The 20,622-nt window shown below is 33.2% G+C and overlaps 1 protein-coding gene across 1 annotated transcript in view; it reads right to left on the reverse strand.

Moving 5' to 3' along the window:
- The window catches only part of LOC129216426 (uncharacterized), a 102,818-nt gene extending 83,267 nt beyond the window's left edge, over positions 1-19,551 (reverse strand). Inside the window, exons 1-4 of the mRNA XM_054850640.1 lie at positions 19,507-19,551; positions 16,725-16,782; positions 12,521-12,589; positions 6,630-6,905 (exon numbers count right to left, since the gene is read on the reverse strand). Of these exons, the coding sequence (XP_054706615.1) occupies positions 6,630-6,905; positions 12,521-12,589; positions 16,725-16,782; positions 19,507-19,551 (448 nt within the window). The remainder of the gene's footprint in view (positions 1-6,629; positions 6,906-12,520; positions 12,590-16,724; positions 16,783-19,506) is intronic.
- Positions 19,552-20,622: the final 1,071 nt, after the last annotated feature.

Genomic DNA, 20,622 nt, shown 5'->3' on the forward strand with positions numbered 1-20,622 from the left:
ATTGTTTTTCTAAAAAAGTTCATAAAATCTGTATCGAAAATCAAAAATAACAAAATAAATAATTTATTTTATTCAGATAATTTGTTTTAAATTTGAAATATAATAGTATTAAAATATTAAATATATAATAAAAGTTGAAAACATTTCATAATATGCCTTAAAAATGCGTCAAAACCGAAAATTTTCATTAATATCTAGTGCTGCCGCCATCTTGGATTAATGACGTCACATAGGCCGTCTGACACAAATTCAAGCAAAACACCCGGTGAGGCATAGATATATAGGCCATAAGGAATGCATTAGAATTGGTCTCATAATTTCCTCACGAAATTTCCCACGGAGGGTCTTTTACTCTAAGTATGCAATTGGACTATAAGTGCTCCAGTAGTCGACCACAAGGACATAAAACTGCTTATAAATAGAATACAGTAGACCCTCGTTTTACGCGGGTTTCTTTTACGCGGTTTCGATTATACGCGGTTTAATATTTGACAACTTTATTTTATTTTACGTGGATGAGTTTCAGTTTTACGCGGATGCGCCAATGCAAACAGATAGCATTTTCCCCTCTTTCAAAATCCAAACTCCTAAATATTGCAGATTACTCGTAATCAACTGCATTTTGGCTTGCTAATAATCAAGCTTGGGCCACTGGAGACATTTTATGTTATTGGTTCCAGAGCTCTTTCCAGAAGTAAAGTTATTAAACTCACACAGTTCAGAAATCACTGGAAGAAGAGCTTTTAGGAATGACAAAGGAGAATGAAATCAACGAGGAAACCGACACCGGTGACATACAACCAAAACCGTTCACATTGAAAATTTGAGCCACGCCTAGACAGTAAAAATGATCTTTCTGATTTGTTAGTGAAGGAAGATTCTATCATGGAAATGACGCAAGTGATGATGGATGCGTTAATGCTCTGCAAAGAGCTACAGAGGAAAATTCTTAATGACGACCAAAAGACTATCATAACCAACTCCTTTTTATAAACAAAACACGAAATTAATTTATGCTTTCTTTATGCATGTTGTGCATAAAAATCGATACATATGTATACACATATAATATTATGTACACGATATTATATACATATAAAACTTATGATACAATTAGCCATCACTGGAATGAAGTATTTTTTTATCTATGGAACCTAACCCCTATTTTAACATCACTATTAGGTCTCAATTTACGCGGCATTTCCGTGGAACGTAACCACCGCGTAAAACGAGGCTCTATTGTATATATAACTCAAAATCGGATATGATGCATTCCAACATTCTTTTACTTGTCCACAATTATCATCCAATAACTGAAGTTGTAATTAATTTTTGTTAAGTAGTAATGAGTGATTTTATTTTAAATGGTGTGCCCATCATCCTAGTTTGCGATTCTGCTTTTTTTTTTTTTTTTGTTAAGCAGACACATTGTCTTTAAATGTTAAGTACCCTTCTTTTTTTCGTTCTACTGTAAATTTGCTTTTATTTATGTTTTAATGGATTGTGTAACAACGTTTCAGTTAAAATATAAACTCCTTCTTAGACTCAATTATTTTTAAACGGGTGGCCGACCACTGGGTACTGAATATTTGTGCATTTCCGATAGTCGGCCATGGCAGATTGACCATTGGTTTTATACTGTTTGGTTGATTTACTCAATAGTCAACTACGTACTTAATATGCATTTTCTAAAGTTCATTAAACAGTGATTAAAATGAAGTATTGACGCAGTGGTAATTTAGCTGTTTTGAGTAAAAATTCTTTTTCTAACGTTATTTCTTCAAAAGAAAATGTTTTAATTTTGTGCCTTATCCTTTATTTGACAAATAGAGTCGTTTCATCAATTTACTGCTTCTAATGTTAATTTTAGTGAAGACTTCTTGAAAACAGGGTTGAAAACAGGTTGTAAATTCAGTCCGTCGTTGCGTTTAGAATATAAATTAATTGTAATTTATCATTTAATTTTTTTTCCAAAATCAAATCATGATGCGTTGATGAAAGGATAAAACAAATGATATGAAATCAATTAGTATTTAATCGGCAATAAATCAAACTTTCCTATTGTAAAGAATTAAAAGTAAAGTAATACTTCAATAGTTACGTTAGCGCAAATTGTTTCAATGAGCGTTAAACCTATTATTACTCTTTCTATTGCTCATTTTGCTGAACTATTTGCTCCACCAAAAGTTCAGAAGACCTGCATTCTATTCAGACTAATTATTACAAATGTTGGTACCACTTCTTATTGTCGCTGCTAACCAAATATTTAATTCATTGGATTTTCGTCACAAGGAAATCAAAATCTACTTCTTGTTCAAAAGTATGCCGAATTTGGGAATTTGTTTAAAAATAACATGGTTTCAAATTTGCAATAATTGCAATGCAAATTGCAGTAGTGCATAGGAAAGAGAAACAATTGTGGCTTGTGTCGAATCAGCCATTTTTGTTGCAAAAGCATCTTCTCTAGCTTAAGGGCACATCAATCCATTAAAATCTGACTTAAAAATTATTTTAAATTTTAGTCGTCAAAAGTTTTGTTTAGTTGAAAGATGTTACTTTAAGTGGGCAGAGGTAAATTTTTGTCTCTTTTTGGGTTTTTGAAGAAATGATGGCTGCCATTTAGTGGTGCTTCAGTTTTGCTAGTCCCCAGTAATTGGCACAAGTGCTCGTAGTCCCTAATGTGTTGTGCAATGTCACTAGTTTGATTTCTGATACTTTTGCAGCAAAAATATTATATAGGTTCTACTATTGATTTTAATTCTACAGAATCTACTGTTAAATTTAAAAAAAAAACAATAAAAAACAATTATGTTTGACCATCACAGTCAAATATTGCGACTGTAGGAGAACTGTTCCATTTTTTGTGGTCCCTTTGAATCATCGGCTTAATGTTCCTTTTTATGTGAAAGCAACTATAATTCTTAAAATCAAAACTGCGTGCCGACTGATGAAACAGCAATAAAATCTGGATATTTTTTTTCATGTAACATTCCAAATTTTTTCTTCTCTAAAATACGTTTTTAACGTCAAGATGTGTCATTTAACATTAGTTTATGTACAGTTACCAACTGTAAATTAACATTAATTATGTTTCTTATGATGATGAAATTTGTATGTAATCTAAAAGTGAAAAATAAAGTGATTTTCCAGTTTTATTAACATGTGCCAAAAACTGGATCACAAAGTGTCATACACTGGGGTATCAGGTGCCAATTACTGGTGATTTTGGTAACTTTTTATACACATATTCTTATAAAAATATCTATTCAAATATTTTTGCTTTTAGTGAACTGAATAAATGTACAGATGCGTATTCTTTGATACAAAAGTATTTACACGTAAATGTTTTTTTGTTTTTTTTTAAGAAATGAAAACAGAGGTATAAGTTTAACGACAAACTCTTAAAGTACCAATTACTGGGGCTGTTACCCTACTAAAGTGATATTAGAATAAAAATGCAGTACATCGTTTTTCTTTTAATACTTATACAAAACTTAGATGAGATACTTGTTGAATGTTCTCATTCGTTAATGATATCGCCAAGCAAACACCAAGAGTAAAGAAAAGAAGATGTAAAGTAACGACAAGTACACAAAGTCGATGTGCACATTGCATTACAAAGACGAAACATTCTACACAAAATTTAATGTTCTATATTTTAACCATTTTGCATACCGTATTCCTCATTCGTATTTGAAGCAACCGAAAGCAGTGGAACGCATTTGTCTTCAACTATATCTGACAGTTTTAATAAATGATATAAAGGACAAGTACCTACGCTTTAATGCAACTAGACTAAAGTACACATTTCACCAAGTTTGGTTCGCGCTGATTACGATTGAAAATAACAATTTCCAAGACTATAGCTTATGCTACTAATAGTCGGTACATCATCAAACCTCCTCCCCCGCCCCCTTCCCCAGGTACTACTGAAAAGTATCTTGCCAAGTTAGCCAACCCTGAAGGGTTGGCAGAGAGCATACATATTCTCAAAACAAATCGTACTAGATTATTTTGATGAATTTTCAGCATGATAACCAAAATGTCACGTTGAGTAAATCGATTTCTGAACAACATCGATACCTTTTTGACAAGTTGCTCTAATTAATGAGAACAAATCTTGAGCAATACTAACTGCGTATCATGCAATATTTTAAAACATCAAACCTCATGCTTAGTTTCTGCTACACAAAGGGAAAATGAAAAATATCTCAGAGGTTCGAAATTGAAATCGATATCGTTCTTGTTTCAGCAAAAATGTTGAGTTTAGCTCATGCTGAGCAGCGAAGAATAACAATTGTTGTAGAACAAGTATTGGTCATCAAATTTCACTTGCAAACTATCCATTATTCAAAAATAAAATCAGTTGACATTTTTGAACGGATTTTAAAGATATTCTTGCTTTAAAAATATCGATAAATTGCTTCTACAGAGTATTTTCTCAGAGCTTAGTTTTATTTTTAATTTTACTTTTCAGTTGAGAATTTTCACTTTTCCGATACTTTCTTTATGAGAAAAGCAGAAACTCACACATTAAAGTATCTCATATTATATTTTCATAAAAATATCTTTGAAGAAGCGGCATATGTCTTTTTATCCTGATACAGGGTGTTTCATACAGGGGTGTAGAGTAGAGTAATGAGGTTCATGACCTCCCCCCCCCCCCAAACCATCGACAATACTGACCATTCATTATTGTTGAATGTGATCAAAAGAAATAATTGCGTAAGTTGGATGGAACTAATTAATAAAACTTTTGCCGACTTAGTGCCTTATTAGTGGACGATTCGGTGCTTTTTACTGACATCCAATTAGCTCCAGAAATTTTTTCTTCTGCCGAAAACTTTATATTTTACAGTATGTCCCCTCCCCCTCCCCGACAATGCAAACCTTCATCCACTCTTGATTTCATGTTGAATGAGACAAAAAGAAAATGCACCTGTAAACGTTGTAAGTACTTCATTTTGAAAATCAAACTTACAATGAAACTATAGTTATCAAGGTTCCAATGTATGCTCTTTGTGCCTTCCAATGACGTGGCAAATATCTATGCGGTATTCTAGTTCCTGCTACACTCATGATATATAGCATATGTTTAGCAGTAAGTTACCGGGCTAAGCCCCCCCCCCCCCCCCCCCCCGAAAATTACACGCAATGTACCAGACAGCGAGGTTATCACATCCTGAGACTGCAGTTTCGTTCTTAATGGAACATCCCAGTCAGGAATAACCGAGCTGGAGGCAGATGTTACCTCATTGAAGCTGAGAGTGCCAACAAACTGGTAGATAAAGTGAATTTTTCTCACCAGCGAGTATTCACGACATGGTGTGGTTCGACTCGTGAATCTAAACGACTCCTAAGTCAGAGCTAAGGCACAATTACAAGCAAGTTGAACCGCACAATGCTGTGGACACTCGTTGGTTTGATACATTCACATATCTACCAGTTTGTTGGCACTCTCAGCTTCAATGAGATAATATCTGCCTCCAGCTCGGTTATTCACTATTCCTGACTGAGGAACTCTAATCAGAACGAAACTGTTGTCTTTGGATGTGATAACCGAACTGTCTGGTATATTACATGTAGTTTATTTTTTGCCGTTTGATTCGAACACTTCAGTTATTATTTTGTCTTCATCTCTTCGGGAGCTGCAGGAGTAAGACCTGAAGAAGTGGAGACACAAACACTTCGTGTTTTAACAAAATCTTATAAAAAATGTTTTGGTATATTCCAAAACACAGTACGCTTTCTCTTCAATCGTCTATGTGTATCGGCATCGTTTTGATTAATAGTGCCCCAAGCAGCGATTTTGTAACCGGAAGAGTTTCAGCTGTTACAGTATAAAAGTTGTATGGTTGCAGCTTAAAAAACAAGTTACTTGGACTAAATAGATTAATTAAAGTTTTTTTTTTCTTTGCTAATTTTCCCCACATTTAATGCGAAACACCCTGCATTACAATTTTTATACCTGTGTAATAGAGCAAAGGTTAAGTAAAAACTAAAGCTTAGCAGGTAAATTCACTTTTTTTTTCTCTTTTTGTAACAAATAGCATGTTAAGAAAGAGATTATATCGTCACTCCCCCTCTGACGCATATTTCTATGATTCATATTCCTTAAAAGCTAGGAAAAAAACGTTCTTACACAAAGTGAAGTACGATTACTATATTGTCAATATACTCGTAGAACGAGCTGTGTCTAATTAAATCCTTCATATGACATTTTTGTAAAGCGCAATTTCGTATTAAAATTACTGTCATTTACACAACACATTTTTCTTAGTTTTTAAATCTATAAGAATTCAACACTACATTTGTTTCACTCTACCTTAAAAATAGTAACAGTATAAACAGTGCATATTTTCTTATGGACCTAATATTTTAACAGTACGAACCTAACAGTACGAACCTGTACAGTACGAACCTAATATTTTAAAGGTTATCGAGCCCATTTCTCGTGAAAAGGGTGCAACATTTCCCAAATTTATAAGCAGTAAATCAATACGTTTATTTGAAAAATTGCTCAAACCAACCTGAAGCTCTTAACAAGTAGAAATTAGTTGAGTTCAATTACTTTTTCCTCATGTTGATCTACAAAACCACTTGATTTATTATCTCTTTGAAATACTCACCTCCATGGAAGCACGTTTTCTCGAAATAATTGTTATTTAGGCGAATCTCCAAAGCGTCTCTTCTTCCGACCGAATTGACATTGTAGGAACTGCACCGAAATCCAGCGTAATCCAACGAGAAAGACAGACACTGCGATTGCTGTTTGCACAGATTTATACAGTCACGAGTCAAAGCCTGATCTTGCTGCTGCAACAGAACAGAAGTTCCAACGGATGGTCCAAAAGCAGTGCCAGTCGTCTTCTCAAAGGATTCGATTCCTCCAAAGCAGTTTTGGGCTGTGGAGAAAAAATTAAATTATTATCTCGATCTAAAATTCTAGATTATTTTAGAACTACAAAGCTCACATAATATTTAGCCTTCAGCAGTAAGTAATATTTAATGACCAAACCGACGGTTTCATAGCATTACTTAAAAGTCGGAACGTCAATGCGTGTCTCACAGTGTTCTACCCTTCATAAATGCAAGAAATTTTTAGCCTAGTACTTATTGACAAGCGGTCGTCCACAAATGATGTTCCACTTTTAGGAGGGAAAGGGTTTGTAAAATTTTGACAGCTTGTGGCAAGAGGGAGGGAAAGGTACTAAGAAGTGTGACATTGCACATTTTAGATGAAACAAACCCATTTTTTTAGTAAAATGCTTATGCAGTATACTGTGACATGTGACAAGGGGAGGATAGGTGTAAGGTGAAGTGCTACACTTTGTGACAAAGGGGGCCAAGTTTGTTGAAAAAAAGTGTGAAATCATTTACTATGGATAACCCCAAAGCACGAGAATAAAAACCTTCTCAAACCATTAATGGAGAATAAGGTCATGTTCAATGACACTGAACGTAATATGATGGTCCTTCATATGACGTCAGTTTGCAAATATTTGATTCAAAACATCTTTAGCGTTATATTAGTACTTGGCATCAAGTTCAGATCCAATTGAAAAATAATTTAACATGAACTTTTACCTTTTACTCAAGAGGGTCTAAGGGTGAGAATGCTATTCGAAGAAAAAACATTTTTTGTTTTCTTTTTTTGGCTTTCTTTTAGTTTTTTATTGAAAATCTATGAGTGAACTACTAGTAACGAAATTACTAGTAATGACAAACAGCAAAAAAACGAAAAGAAAAAAAGATGGAAGAAAAAGAAGGAAAGAATTTTGTAACTAAAGCCTAGCTACTCGTCCGTTTCTTGATCAAATTAACTGAATTAACGTCCTCGTGTTTAACCAATTTTTCAAACTACTGTCTTAACCTCGAGGGAAAACGAGAGATTAAGTATTCGACAGTTAGATAATTCCGATTTGGAACAAAATATGGTGGAAGGGTTTCATGCATTAAAGTAAAATGAGCAACGGCAGAGATTGCATTTCGATATTACATGATGTAACTAACTGCCCTACATGTTGCTAAAACAACATGTAGGGATGCAAAATGTAACTTAAAATTAGGAGAATAAATACTAGTATTTCTGAAATCGACGTTCCGAATGTTGCAAGGTGAACTGATAAGGTCCAATACAGTAAAAAGTGCAAATCGGACTTAAAAAAATTGAAAAACATTTGAAAACATAGAACGAAGAACAAAGAATAACATTAATGTGTTACACCGATAATGACAGCACAAACCAATGAGAAACTGAAAGTCTCCATTTAAGTCACTGTCCCCGTTTTAGACAACTCTCCTTAATATACGTTTTCAGTTAATTCTGTAGAAGTACTGTGCTTTGTTAAGATTTTTTATATTTTCAAAAGATGTAGAATTCCACACATTCAGTAGTGATATACGCCCCCCCCCCCCCTATTTTAAGCAGTGCCAAAACTATTGAATATTTTTGTTGGAAAGTTTATATAGCTACAAATCAAATTTTTTTCAAGCATTATCTTATTAATTCCTGAAATTATTTAGTTAAACTTTCTTATCTATGCAAATAGATATTTTTTTCCTAGGTTCAGTTGCAGTTTCTTGTAAAAAAGCAAATGGTGCTTTTACCATGATTCGAATATAATGTACTCTATTGTATAACAATATAAACAAAGATATCAAACAAAAAAAACATTTTAACAAGTAGAGATGGGGTTTTCTCGATTTATTTTTAAAGCAACGGTTGAACAAAAGTACATGAAAATTGGTAAACGATGGAGCATTTTAAATTCTTGTGATAAATTTTGCTAAACAAATTTTCTTGCGATAAAAACAGGTGTTGCAGAAACTGTAGAGTTGATACTGATTTAATAGGAAGAAAACCTTTAACAAATTTTAATGACGCAAATTTTATGCTCTACAGCATCTATCAAACTCAAAAATTAAATAGAGTGAGTGATGTGCAAACGATTTTCTTCCCTTTCTTTGTTGTCATCGAATCACTTCTACATACTGAATTAATAGGAAGAAAACCTTTAACAAATTTTAATGACGCAAATTTTATGCTCTACAGCATCTATCAAACTCAAAAATTAAATAGAATGAGTGATGTGCAAACGATTTTCTTCCCTTTCTTTATTGTCATCAAATCACTTGAACAAAAATAATCTCGCAAACTTGATTCATGTGTTAAAAATTTCTATATAATAATTAATCTATCTAATTATTCAGTTATATTTTTTCACTCAAAGTTTTTTAACTCAGTCAAGACTTTCAATCATTTTGAAAAAATTGTCAAATTGTCAAATTTGTCCTAGGTTCAGTTGCAGTTTCTTGTAAAAAAAGCAAATGGTGCTTTAACCATGATTCTAATATAATGTACTCTATTGTATAACAATATAAACAAAGATATAAAAAAAAACATTTTAACAAGTAGAGATGGGGTTTTCCCGATTTATTTTTAAAGCAACGGTTGAACAAAAGTACATGAAAATTGTTAAACGATGGAGCATTTTAAATTCTTGCGATAAATTTTGCTAAACAAATTTTCTTGCGATAAAAACAGGTGTTTGCAGAAACTGTAGAGTTGATACTGATTTAATAGGAAGAAAACCTTTAACAAATTTTAATGACGCAAATTTTATGCTCTACAGCATCTATCAAACTCAAAAATTAAATAGAATGAGTGATGTGCAAACGATTTTCTTCCCTTTCTTTATTGTCATCGAATCACTTCTACAAAAATAATCTCGCAAACTTGATTCATGTGTTAAAAATTTCTATATAATAATTAATCTATCTAATTATTCAGTTATATTTTTTCACTCAAAGTTTTTAACTCAGTCAAGACTTTCAATCATTTTGAAAAAAATGTCAAATTTGTCATTGTCAAAACTTTGACATAAGAACTATGTCTAGAAAACTATTATTCAAACAAATTTAAACTATCACCTAAAATATCTTTACGCAACTTGCTGAAAAAATGTGCAAACTTTGGATCTATGAATGCATTTAAGCTTAAAGAAAATATCACCATTTGTTCTGGAGTTATTTAAAGATTTTAGATTTTTCAAGTAGTCATTTTTTCCTTGCCCAAATTAGATACCCGTAAACTACTTTTTTTTAAAACAAAAGTTTAAAAGCATTCTTATACGTTTATTCAAATGCTACTCACTTCAAACTTTAATTAAAGTCGAAAAATGTAAAGAAATAAACATCTGATGAGCAGAAATTGAGATGCTAGTGTCAGTCAAAGAAGCCCTGAGCAGAGATTGTTCAGACCTTGTGCTAAAGTTTATTTTGACGGGCTCTATTTGTTCTGAACTTACTTATCTTCAACAATTTTGAAGAAATTGAAAATTTCATGACAAAGACATTTTTCACAGAATAAAACTTTAGAGTTATAACGATTTTGAACTTGATAACTAACTACTCGCGAGCTGAAAAATTCTCAACTAAAATGTAAAAATACTCTTCGTTTTGAAGAGAAAAAACATTTTTTTCTCTCTTACACTTTAAGGAAGAATCGACTAACACCGCGAAATTTCCTCGAAGCTGTATAAAGGAATTACTGAATAAAGGAATTAAAGGAATTACTAAGAATATTTACTGTACCGTTGTGAATTATCTTAACACATTTTTTTTCACGTGACCAGCGTCCGTCTAAACTAAATAACGTATAAAAATGATTATGTTTCTTCATTGCGTAAGGTTCTCATCGAAGTGGGAGACGCATTACCTGCGTCTTGCTATCTTTACAAGATCGTCCACTGTTTGATGATAAACATCATGATTTTCAATTCGCAACAAGTGATAGTGTCGCATCACGTCAGCATAGGTTGGCAATTGCAACTGTTTTAATTCGCAGGGTGCTCCAAACAAGTTAAAAGTTATGCTACTGCGAGTTTTATGAACCTTGGCAGAGCCATTGGTATAATTGCCTTTGTGACGAAAGGCGCCCAAATCAAAATAGAAAATCAAAAACAACGCATTAGTACTGTATCACACGAGAGGAATATTTCAGAACCAAAATGAAAGAATGTCGTCTAGAAACGGATCGGAAAAAAATAAGCCCTGTCTTCAACCTTCTTTGCGCAAGCACAATCTCATTAAGTTAGTTTTATAAACAACACCCCCACCCCATACCCTTCCCAGCACATCTTCTGCTCCACCTTTTCCTCAGTTATATTCGCCTGCGCTTAACAAGCAAAATGACTCATCAATGTAAACAAAGAAATGAAGTAAGAAAAGGACAGAAAAAAATGAACGCGTTACAGTAAAATGAACAATTTTACGCTTTTTGAGAGAAAATAAGAATTTTGTTGAAATTAATTCGCATTGAGGAAAATAAATGAATTATCCTACGTTATTCAAATTTCTATGTAAACTTAGTGCGACTAATAGAACTTTTTCGCATCACTCATTACAGAATATATTATTATTATTATTATTATTATTATTATTATTATTTTACAAATTTTGCAAAAAACGTCATATGTTAGATTTTCCTGAAACTTCTAAGCGTTTGCGGCTGATCAAGAAATTGTGCAAAAAATTTCACATTTTTTGTGTGCAGGGACGGAAAAGGTGCCACCAATGGCACCTTTTCCGTCCCTAAAAAAAAGTCATTTTTTGGCCCATCTTACGGTCACTACTGGTGTGTTTACCTAAGTACTTCAACATTTGGACAACAAAATTTTTATAACCGAAAAAAAAAACAAAAAGCAAGAATTTTGCCAAAATTTTTACGTATTTGCATGAAATGAAGTAAATATCATCCGCACTTCAATTTTTTAAGTTACTTTAGCTCCACTAATGACCATTTTCTCTCTATCCTTTATCGAAAACATTTTTAAATTTCTTTTAACAAATTTTCTAAAAACATCAAAATTAAGCATTTTTCTGAAATTTCTAAGCGTTTGCAATAGATCAAGAAGTTTTGCAAACATTTTCGAACTTTTTGTGCGTACTTTTGGCCACCAATGGTATTTTTTCTGCTCTATCTATCATCAAAAATAATAATAAAAAAAATTGCACAATTTTGCGAAAAACGTCAAAAATTAGCATTTTTCTGAAACTTCAAAGCGTTTGCGGCAGATCAAGAAATTGAGCAAAAAATTTCAAATTTTGTGTGCGCACTATGTACCACCAATCGCACCTTTTCCGTACTACCCATCATCGAAAAAAAAAGTATATTTCGACCCACCCTAATATATAACATCAATTGTTGATGTTTGATGTTTCGCTTCTTCATTTCACTATTTTCCATAAAATTTACGTTGGCAAATCCATATCCTCCATGTCTGAACATCTTTTGCTTTTAATTTTGTTTCTAAAAGCCTTAACTGCTATTTCTACGATTGAATTTTAGTCAGTTTTTAAAAACAAACTAAAACTTCGGAAAAAAATAAAATAAACTCATACGCATTAAAAATGTACTACTTGAAAAAATAATTCAGTGCACTTGTCTCAGATTGGAAATGACATTAAAATCATTAATACTGACTTTAAAATTTTTCAGAAATACTTTAAGACTTACCATGGCAAATTTTCAATAAAACAACAAGTACAATGAATGCCTTAGGTGAACAAATGTTGTTCATTCTACCTGAAAATAGAGTAAAGATCAATTTTAAAGAGAGTCGTATCATTATCAAATTGTTGCATTTAAGAAAAAAACATTCAAAAGCGAAAGTTTAACAAGAAGCTGAACTACACAATAACTTTTAGCAAAATACAGTAAAACCTCTCCTACGGACAACCCTCATGTGTGGACACCCCTCTTATGCGGACAATTTTAAATTCCCCGAATCAAAGGCAAATAACATTATTAAACCCCTGTCCTGCGGACACTCCTCTATTGTGGACAAAAAAAAATTGTCTCGTTAGTGTCCGCATTGGGGAGGTTTTACTGTATATTGAAAATACGTAAGCGAGCATTTTTACTGTAATATTTACAGCAAGTTTGCTTTTCGCTTTAACGGCAAATTTGTGTTTCACAGTAGTTTTAGCTTTTAGTTTTACAGCAATTTTAAGTTTTTTACAGTAAATCCGTAGATTTTTACAGTACGTATTAATGTCAGTCGAAAAAACTCGTTCATTATTAGAAGTGTCCGACTCCCAAAAGCTCCGATCCCAAAATAAAGCAGCAATTTGCGAAAAATGTCAGTTATCAGCCACCAGCGACCAGGGAAGGCTTTTCACTAAGACCATTAGTAATGATGCTTCGCAACACTATTTCAACTAAATAGAATCATAATGAATGATTCTAATGATTTTTAGATTTAAAAAAAAAAGTAGTTAACGTTACGTTTCTACGTTCAGCAAAAAGAGTAATCATTTTTTGCGCGATAGACATTAAAAGTGAAAAAATAATAAAAGTTACTTTTTTAAAGTCAATAATTACATTCATCAAAATCATCTTATCGATTTTTAAAAGCATCAATCAAAAGCGTCAAAGTTCATATAACGGGACTCAAAATTTCGATTACCTGGAATGTGGTCGTTTCCGAAATTTTAAAAGTATTTTTCTGAAAGAGCACGCTTAAAAACATAGGATTTAACCATTAAAAAAAAAGAACAAAAAAAAAAGTTTAAGCGTTTTAAAAAATAATTTTAATTGGTGGGCAGATTCAATTTCCTTTTTTACGCTTCTGCATATGATATCCCAAATGATGAAATACCATTCACTGATGCCATTAGCCCGCAGCGCAATATTTAATTCGCTTCTTTATTCACATGAACTGGCAACGATATAGTTGATAGCAAGCGTAGAGTGCAATATTTAAATCGCTTCTGAATTATCATAACCTGGAAATGTGGTAGATAGTAAGCGTAAACATGCAGCGCGCCAAAGTGCATCACTTGTGAAGTCATAAAAAACCACGTCTTATTTGAAAAATCGGACATTTAAAAAAAAAACAATTAAAAATTAAGCGTTTTGAAAATAAAAGATTTTCCTCACTTCATGTTTTTTTTTTTTCGGTATGTAATAAAGTATAAAAAAGTATTTTACAGTAAGTTACCGCCCTAAGCCAGGGCTAAGGCAGAAATACATAAGATACACATGTTTATTTTATGTAAAATATAAAATGATTTTCCAAAATTTTAAAATTACAATTTCTTTTGAGAATTAAGGATTTTTCTAGTTTCAATCAGCGGCTCCATATGTTTCGTCCTAAAAATTGCAGAAAATTGCTGGAATCCCTTGTTCTCAAACTGGAGGGCAGTAATTACAATATTTTTAAAAAATATTCTGACATCACGTCGACTTTTTTTTTTTTTTTAATTAAATAAATTTTGACAATTTTTAGTCAAAACATATAAAGTAATAATAATTAAATCAACTTAACTTTTCTTACGACAAAAGACGTCAAGTATTTTAAGGGGGTAAAAAAAACTCTACAACCGGTTTTAATTGTATTCTGCTAATGAAAATTCTGAAATAAATTCAAACCGACTCCTTTATAATAGACAATGATTTCAACCATATACTATAATGGAAAAAGTTATTTTAATACTGATAACTTACGGGCAGTCCCGGAACTAGATTAGCTAATAGTTAGCTTAATTATATAAGTATTTGCTTGACATAGTGATCTCATCACGCCTAAATAGTTTCGACGCCATTTGTTATTTAGTATAGAGAGATTTCCGAAAACGAACAATAAAATCACTCATAATAGTCTCCCTTTTTTCGATGGACAACAATATATTTTGTCCTGCATACCTACAAAATGCAAACTAATCCACGCCTATACTTATTTAATGTATTGTTAAAAACCCAAATACCCTCTCCACCCACTCTCTTTCTCTCTACACTATCTAGTTGTAAGAAATTCGGGCAGAACACTGGCCTTGCAGCAAATTGAAACAGGTGCAAAAAAACTGTTGCACGTTTTGTTTATTTTGTGACATTGAACATCCAAATAATAAAACCAATCTATAGAAGATAAAAGAGACCACATCGCTTTAGGGGCGCCAATCAAGTTATCGGAGGTCACTTCTAAAGCAAAACGGATACCACGGTTGGCATAAGTGCTGGGCGCCACTAACTGACCCAATGTGTCAAACGGTTTGGTCTTGGTTCAGTGGATCCTTTGGATTTTCCTATGGTAGTTATATAATGCAATATCCTTTTACCGTTTTAGGCAATCATCTCCGTTCCTCCTGCCCCAAAAATTGTTTCGCAATTAATGACTTTTTTTCTCTTTATGATTGGATGCCTCATTTTTTGTAGAGCGTTTGCCGATATTTTACGAAATACTCAGCTTTGAAGGATCGAGGGGTTACTGGTCCAGGGTTGTTGTGTTCCAATACCTCGTTTCAAAACGGAAATTTCAGTGGCACTTCTAATTTAAATAACAATCGGATGGTTTTATGTGGAATCTTGTCCCGAACATCCTCCAACAAAAGAAGTAGAAAAAAACCTAAAAATACACCTCACTGGAATACAAATTAGTTTGTTTTTCAATAAAAGAAGTTTTAACTAAGAGCTTTATTTAAATTTGAGAAAGTATGGATTTGGAAATTCATGTGAAAGCGAACATTTCATATGAATTTCCAAACTTGATGAAAAAAATTTTTTGTGTGCTTCTAAGTTTCTCGCCAATTGAAAGGTCTTGTCTTTTTACGAAAAATGAAGTTTGTTCAATTTTTTTAAGTCATTTGAAACGTCTGTTAATATCGTTTAATGAGAAAGACAATTTTCAGAGGTACTTTTTCTTTTTTGCTTGTTAAGACTCCATCTTGGGTCGCGTTTACTCACGTTGATGGTCCTTGACGTTTTTTTTTTTTAATTTTTATTTCTATTTTTATTAGATCTTATTTATTTCATTGTACTTATTTTATTCATTTGTTCATGTATTTATTTATTTACCTTTTTTTTTTCGGCATTTTTCAGTTTTTTTTTTCCTTTCCTCAGAACTTTTCATTCATTTTGATCACAGACTCCGGTTTTGCTTTAAATTTCAGGGTCAAAAAATTTGGTACCCGATGCATTATTCAAAAGCGGTGTGCACTCAGGGCCGCGCCGTCCCTATGTGCAAGGTTGTGCGTTGCACGACGGCGCCAGAGTCAAAATGGCTCTAAGCTCTACCGATGAAAAAATGCTCCAAATGGGAGAAAAAAATCTCTAAACAAAAAAATAAAATTGAACTTTTTATTATATCTAATTCTGGTGTTGAAATTATACTGCTCATTGAAACAAGCAATTTGTCTCGCTGTCTACCTAAAAGGGAAATTTATTGCCTTGTGTCTAAAACATACTATGTTCAAAAGCGCAGAAATTTATTGCACTGAAAGCAATCCATGCATTAGCATATTTCTTCCTATTGTAGAGATGTGAATTCTATTTCAGTAGTATATAAGATTGAGCATACGAGGCAAATGTCTTGAATTTGCTGTTCGCTATTTCGGTTCTTGCGGTGAATATGTTGTATTGGAATTTGTGCAATATATATATATATATGTCTTCCGGAGCCGTTTCTAGAAACAATAACTCCAATGAGTAGGGTCCTGTCTCAGTTCGTGATTGCGAAAAACATAATTTTAATTCAAAATTTCAGAATTCAAATTAATTTTCTTTTTTTTATTTTTTTAAAGAAATGTATGGGTTTTGTTTTTTTTTTTAAAGCCTGGCAGCGGCATGCCGCTTCACTGCTGATTCGCTGGTACTGATTAAAACTCGGAGATGTTCATGTAAGCACGACATGCGTATACATCGCCGCTTGGGGGCGACCAACCCTCTTTGGGACCATCCTCCTCTACTATTTTTTCATGCTTGAAACAGTGAAGCAGCTTCTAGAATCGAGTAATTCAATAATTCACCTGAGTTTAAGACACATAGTTTAAGCAGAAAGCGATAACTAAAATTTCAATTAATGTATGTGCTGCTAAAATGAAATTTATTCACCACAATTTTTGCATTTAAAAATGTCCTTGAGTCCTTGATTTTAATCTAATTGTATTTTTACTTGAAAACTGCTATTAATCTATGAATTGATTATAAGTTACAACAGTTGCATGAAGCTTTTGCCTCAGCTATTCTGAATCTTCGTTTGAAAGAAAAAATAAACAAACTAATGCAATTTTAAAAAATTTTTAAAAATATCACCAAAAAAAAAACACAACGAGCTGATGTGTGCACCACATGACTTCCTTTTACTCCAATTTAATGATAATAGTGCCTCGGAGTAAACAAAGAAACACTTTAAATGTTTTTACCCCAAGCTTGTTGTGAATCTAAGCAAAGAAAACGTTTTATACAGATAAATTTTTCCAATACTGACAGTTTTAATGTGATTTAATTGTTAACTCTCTAAATCCGGCCAAATTGAAACCAAAATTTAAAAAAAAATTTTTAAAAAAAACGCCAAATTTGTCGCTAAGTTGGTGACAAAACTTGGTGACCAAAAGCTTGGAGATTTATCGCCAAGTCTTAGCAAAATTATAACAGCACTTGAGTTTGCATTGAAATAAGCACTGATTTTACCCCAAGAAGGTGTAAAAGACCCCCTTAGGAACATCTGAATGCAACCAAAAGGGAAGGCGCACAACTAAACCCCACTAGGAATCTACGTACCAAATTTAACTTTCTAGGACATACCGTTTTTGAGTTATGCAAGATACATACACACATACACACATACGCACATACCACATACATACGTACATACAGACGTCACGAGAAAACTCATTGTAATTAACTCGGGGATCGTCAAAATGCATACTTCGGGTGTCTATACGTTCTTAGGCATATATCCACGTGTGATCGGGTCGAAAAAAAAATTCAATATTCATTCGGGGGCGAGCAAAATGGAAATTAAGGCCGATTTTTGAGTGAAAATTTTTTCGCTAATACAATACTTCCTTTTTTGTAAAAGGAAGTAAAAAAGAAAACAAAAAGAGAATTTCATTAAATAATGTGAATTAAGACTTACGCAAATAAAGTCAAAAACTAAAAAAATATACATATAAAAGACCTTTTATCTCTCTCTTGCTTCGCCTTTCGTTTCAAACAGAACAAGTTTGACTTGATTGATATTCAATGGGCATCCCTCTCATTACTCGCTCTTTTTTAAAAGAGAGAACGATCATTGAAAAGCACGAGCGATATTGGGGTCGCATCCGTACTATGGAAGCTATTGTTTTTCGTCAGCAAACACTTTTTTTGCTTGCCCTTTTGATGCGTTAATTCCGATAAAAAAGATCACCGTGAAAAAGAGAGACATATGAATGCAAAGTTTGTTTTTGATGTTAAAAAGCATGTCTGGTACTTTTCATGCGAGGGAAAAAGAAAGCATACGAGCGTCATATATTTGTTAGGAGAACTTTGATATAGTTGTATTTGGAATTCAATCGAATCTATACATAACCTTGTTCTTGCTTTGTGAGCAATAAAAGAGAGCTTGAAATTAAAAACACTTTTAGTAAACGCTAGAGATGCACCGATTTATCGGCAGTACCGATTGATCTGCCATAATCGGCCAAATTGTGCCGATTAATCGGCAAAATTCACCCGAGCACTTTGCCTCCTTTTGCACCCGAAAAATTCATTTCTAGTTTTTTTTTTTTTTTTTTTTTTTTTTTCAAAAATTACGGTTAGCTACCGGTAAACGAGCTTAAAGGTTTGAAAAAAAGGATAAAAATGGCCAATTTCAAAACAATTTTTAGAAAATACACATTTTTAAAATTCATGTTCTAAAATCATTCAAATGCTTAATTTTAACACTCTTTTCTCAGGTCTTTATGATTAACTACATTCTTTTACAGTTTTTAGTGCGCGAACAAACCGTGCATTTTCATGAAATTAACCAAAACTCGATTTAATTTTGTTTTTTATACATTGCAATACAGAGGTGTGAAATTCATTAGACTCAAGGAGCGAAAAACAGGAAAATCGAATATTCCGGCTTAAAAATAGCCTCTAGATCCTTTAAAAGCCTAATTATGTTTTTCAAGAATAGTCGAAGAACTATATACATTATTTTGACGCTAAATTTCCCGTTTGCTTTGAGTTTCCCCTCTATGGAAGCAACGAGTCTTATCTGATAACTTCCATCATTATGGTCGGTTGTGTTTTCAAAGCTTTTTCTGCATCTCTGAGTGGTGTCAAGTGTTTTTTCGTGCATTTTTGAGCTAGGACCACCAAAATAACGTTTATAAGTGATTTTGTTTTGCACAGTGGTTTTAGGGAAAAGTTTGAAGAGTTCATTTTAATGTTTTTCCCTTCGAACATCGGTTTTGGTGAATTTTGTGAAATGGGTCAGTTGCCTGATCTCTCACCACGCAAAAAAGCATTCGTTATGTGCATTACACCAAAATACCTTTTCACAAAAGGAACTTGCGAAAAAACTTACTATTTTCCCAAAAACTGTCAGCAGAATCAATGTTTCTGTCAAAGAATACATACCAGTTGTCCCAAAGAAGTTGGAAAAATGCGGCAGGAAATGCAAAAGGTCCCCAAGAATGGACAGAAAATTTATTTAGATGGTCAAGGCCAACAGAAGAGCAACTAGTAAATACCTTGCTAACAGTCTGAAGCATATGGTGTGGACGTGGACCCACCATTGGTCCAGCAAAGAATCATCGCCAATGGGGATCCTGCTCGAAGGGCACGCAGGAAGGCCAAAATCACCCCAGATATGGCAAAAAAAAAGGACCTAGTGATCTCTAGAACATCCCTTGCACATATTTGACTCAGTGAATCCTTTTCTTGGCCATATCTCTGGTGATTTTGGCCTTCCTGCGTGGCCTTCGAGCAGGTACCCCAGCGGCGATGAGCCTTTGCTAGACCAATGCTGGGTCCACCTCCACAACATATGCTTCAGACTGTTAGCAAGGTCTTTACTAGTTTCTCTTCTGTTGGCCTTAACCATCTAAATAAGTTTTCTCTCCATTCTTGGAGACCTTTTGCATTTTCTGCCACATTTTCCCAACTTCTTAGGGACAACTGGTACTTTTTCTTTGACAAAAACATTGATTCTGCTGACAGTTTTTGAGGAAATATATGTTTTCCCGCAAGTTCCTTTCGTGAAAAAGTATTTTGGTGTGACATACACATAACTAATGCTTTCTTGCGTGGTGAGAGATCAGGCAGCTGACACATTTCACAAAATTCACCAAAACCGATGTTCAAAGGGAAAAATATGAAAACGAATTCTTTAAACTGTTTCCTAAAACCACTGTGGAAAACAAAATCACTCATAAACTTGTTATTTTGGTGGTCCTAGCGAAAAAACACACGAAAAAATACTTAACACCACTCAGAGCAGCAGAAAAAGCTTTGGAAACATAACCGATCATAATGGCGGAGGTTATCAAGTAAGACTCGTTGCTGCCATAGAGAGGAAACTTAAAGCAAAAGGGAAATTTAGCGCCAAAATAATGTATATAGTTCTTCTACTATTCTCGAAAAACATAATTAGACTTTTAAAAAGGATCTAGAGGCTATTTTTAAACCGGAATATTCGATTTTCCTGTTTTCCGCTCCTTGAGTCTAATAAATTTCACACCTCTGTATTTCTCCTTTGTTATACCAGTATACCTTTTTCGCAATAAATGTCTTTGTTGGAAATTCAAATATATTTTATTGCATTAACAACCGAGAACCCACCACAAGGAGGTGACTGCACTTCAAGC

This window comes from Uloborus diversus, chromosome 2 (assembly GCF_026930045.1).
Source record: "Uloborus diversus isolate 005 chromosome 2, Udiv.v.3.1, whole genome shotgun sequence".
NCBI classification, from domain to species: domain Eukaryota; kingdom Metazoa; phylum Arthropoda; class Arachnida; order Araneae; family Uloboridae; genus Uloborus; species Uloborus diversus.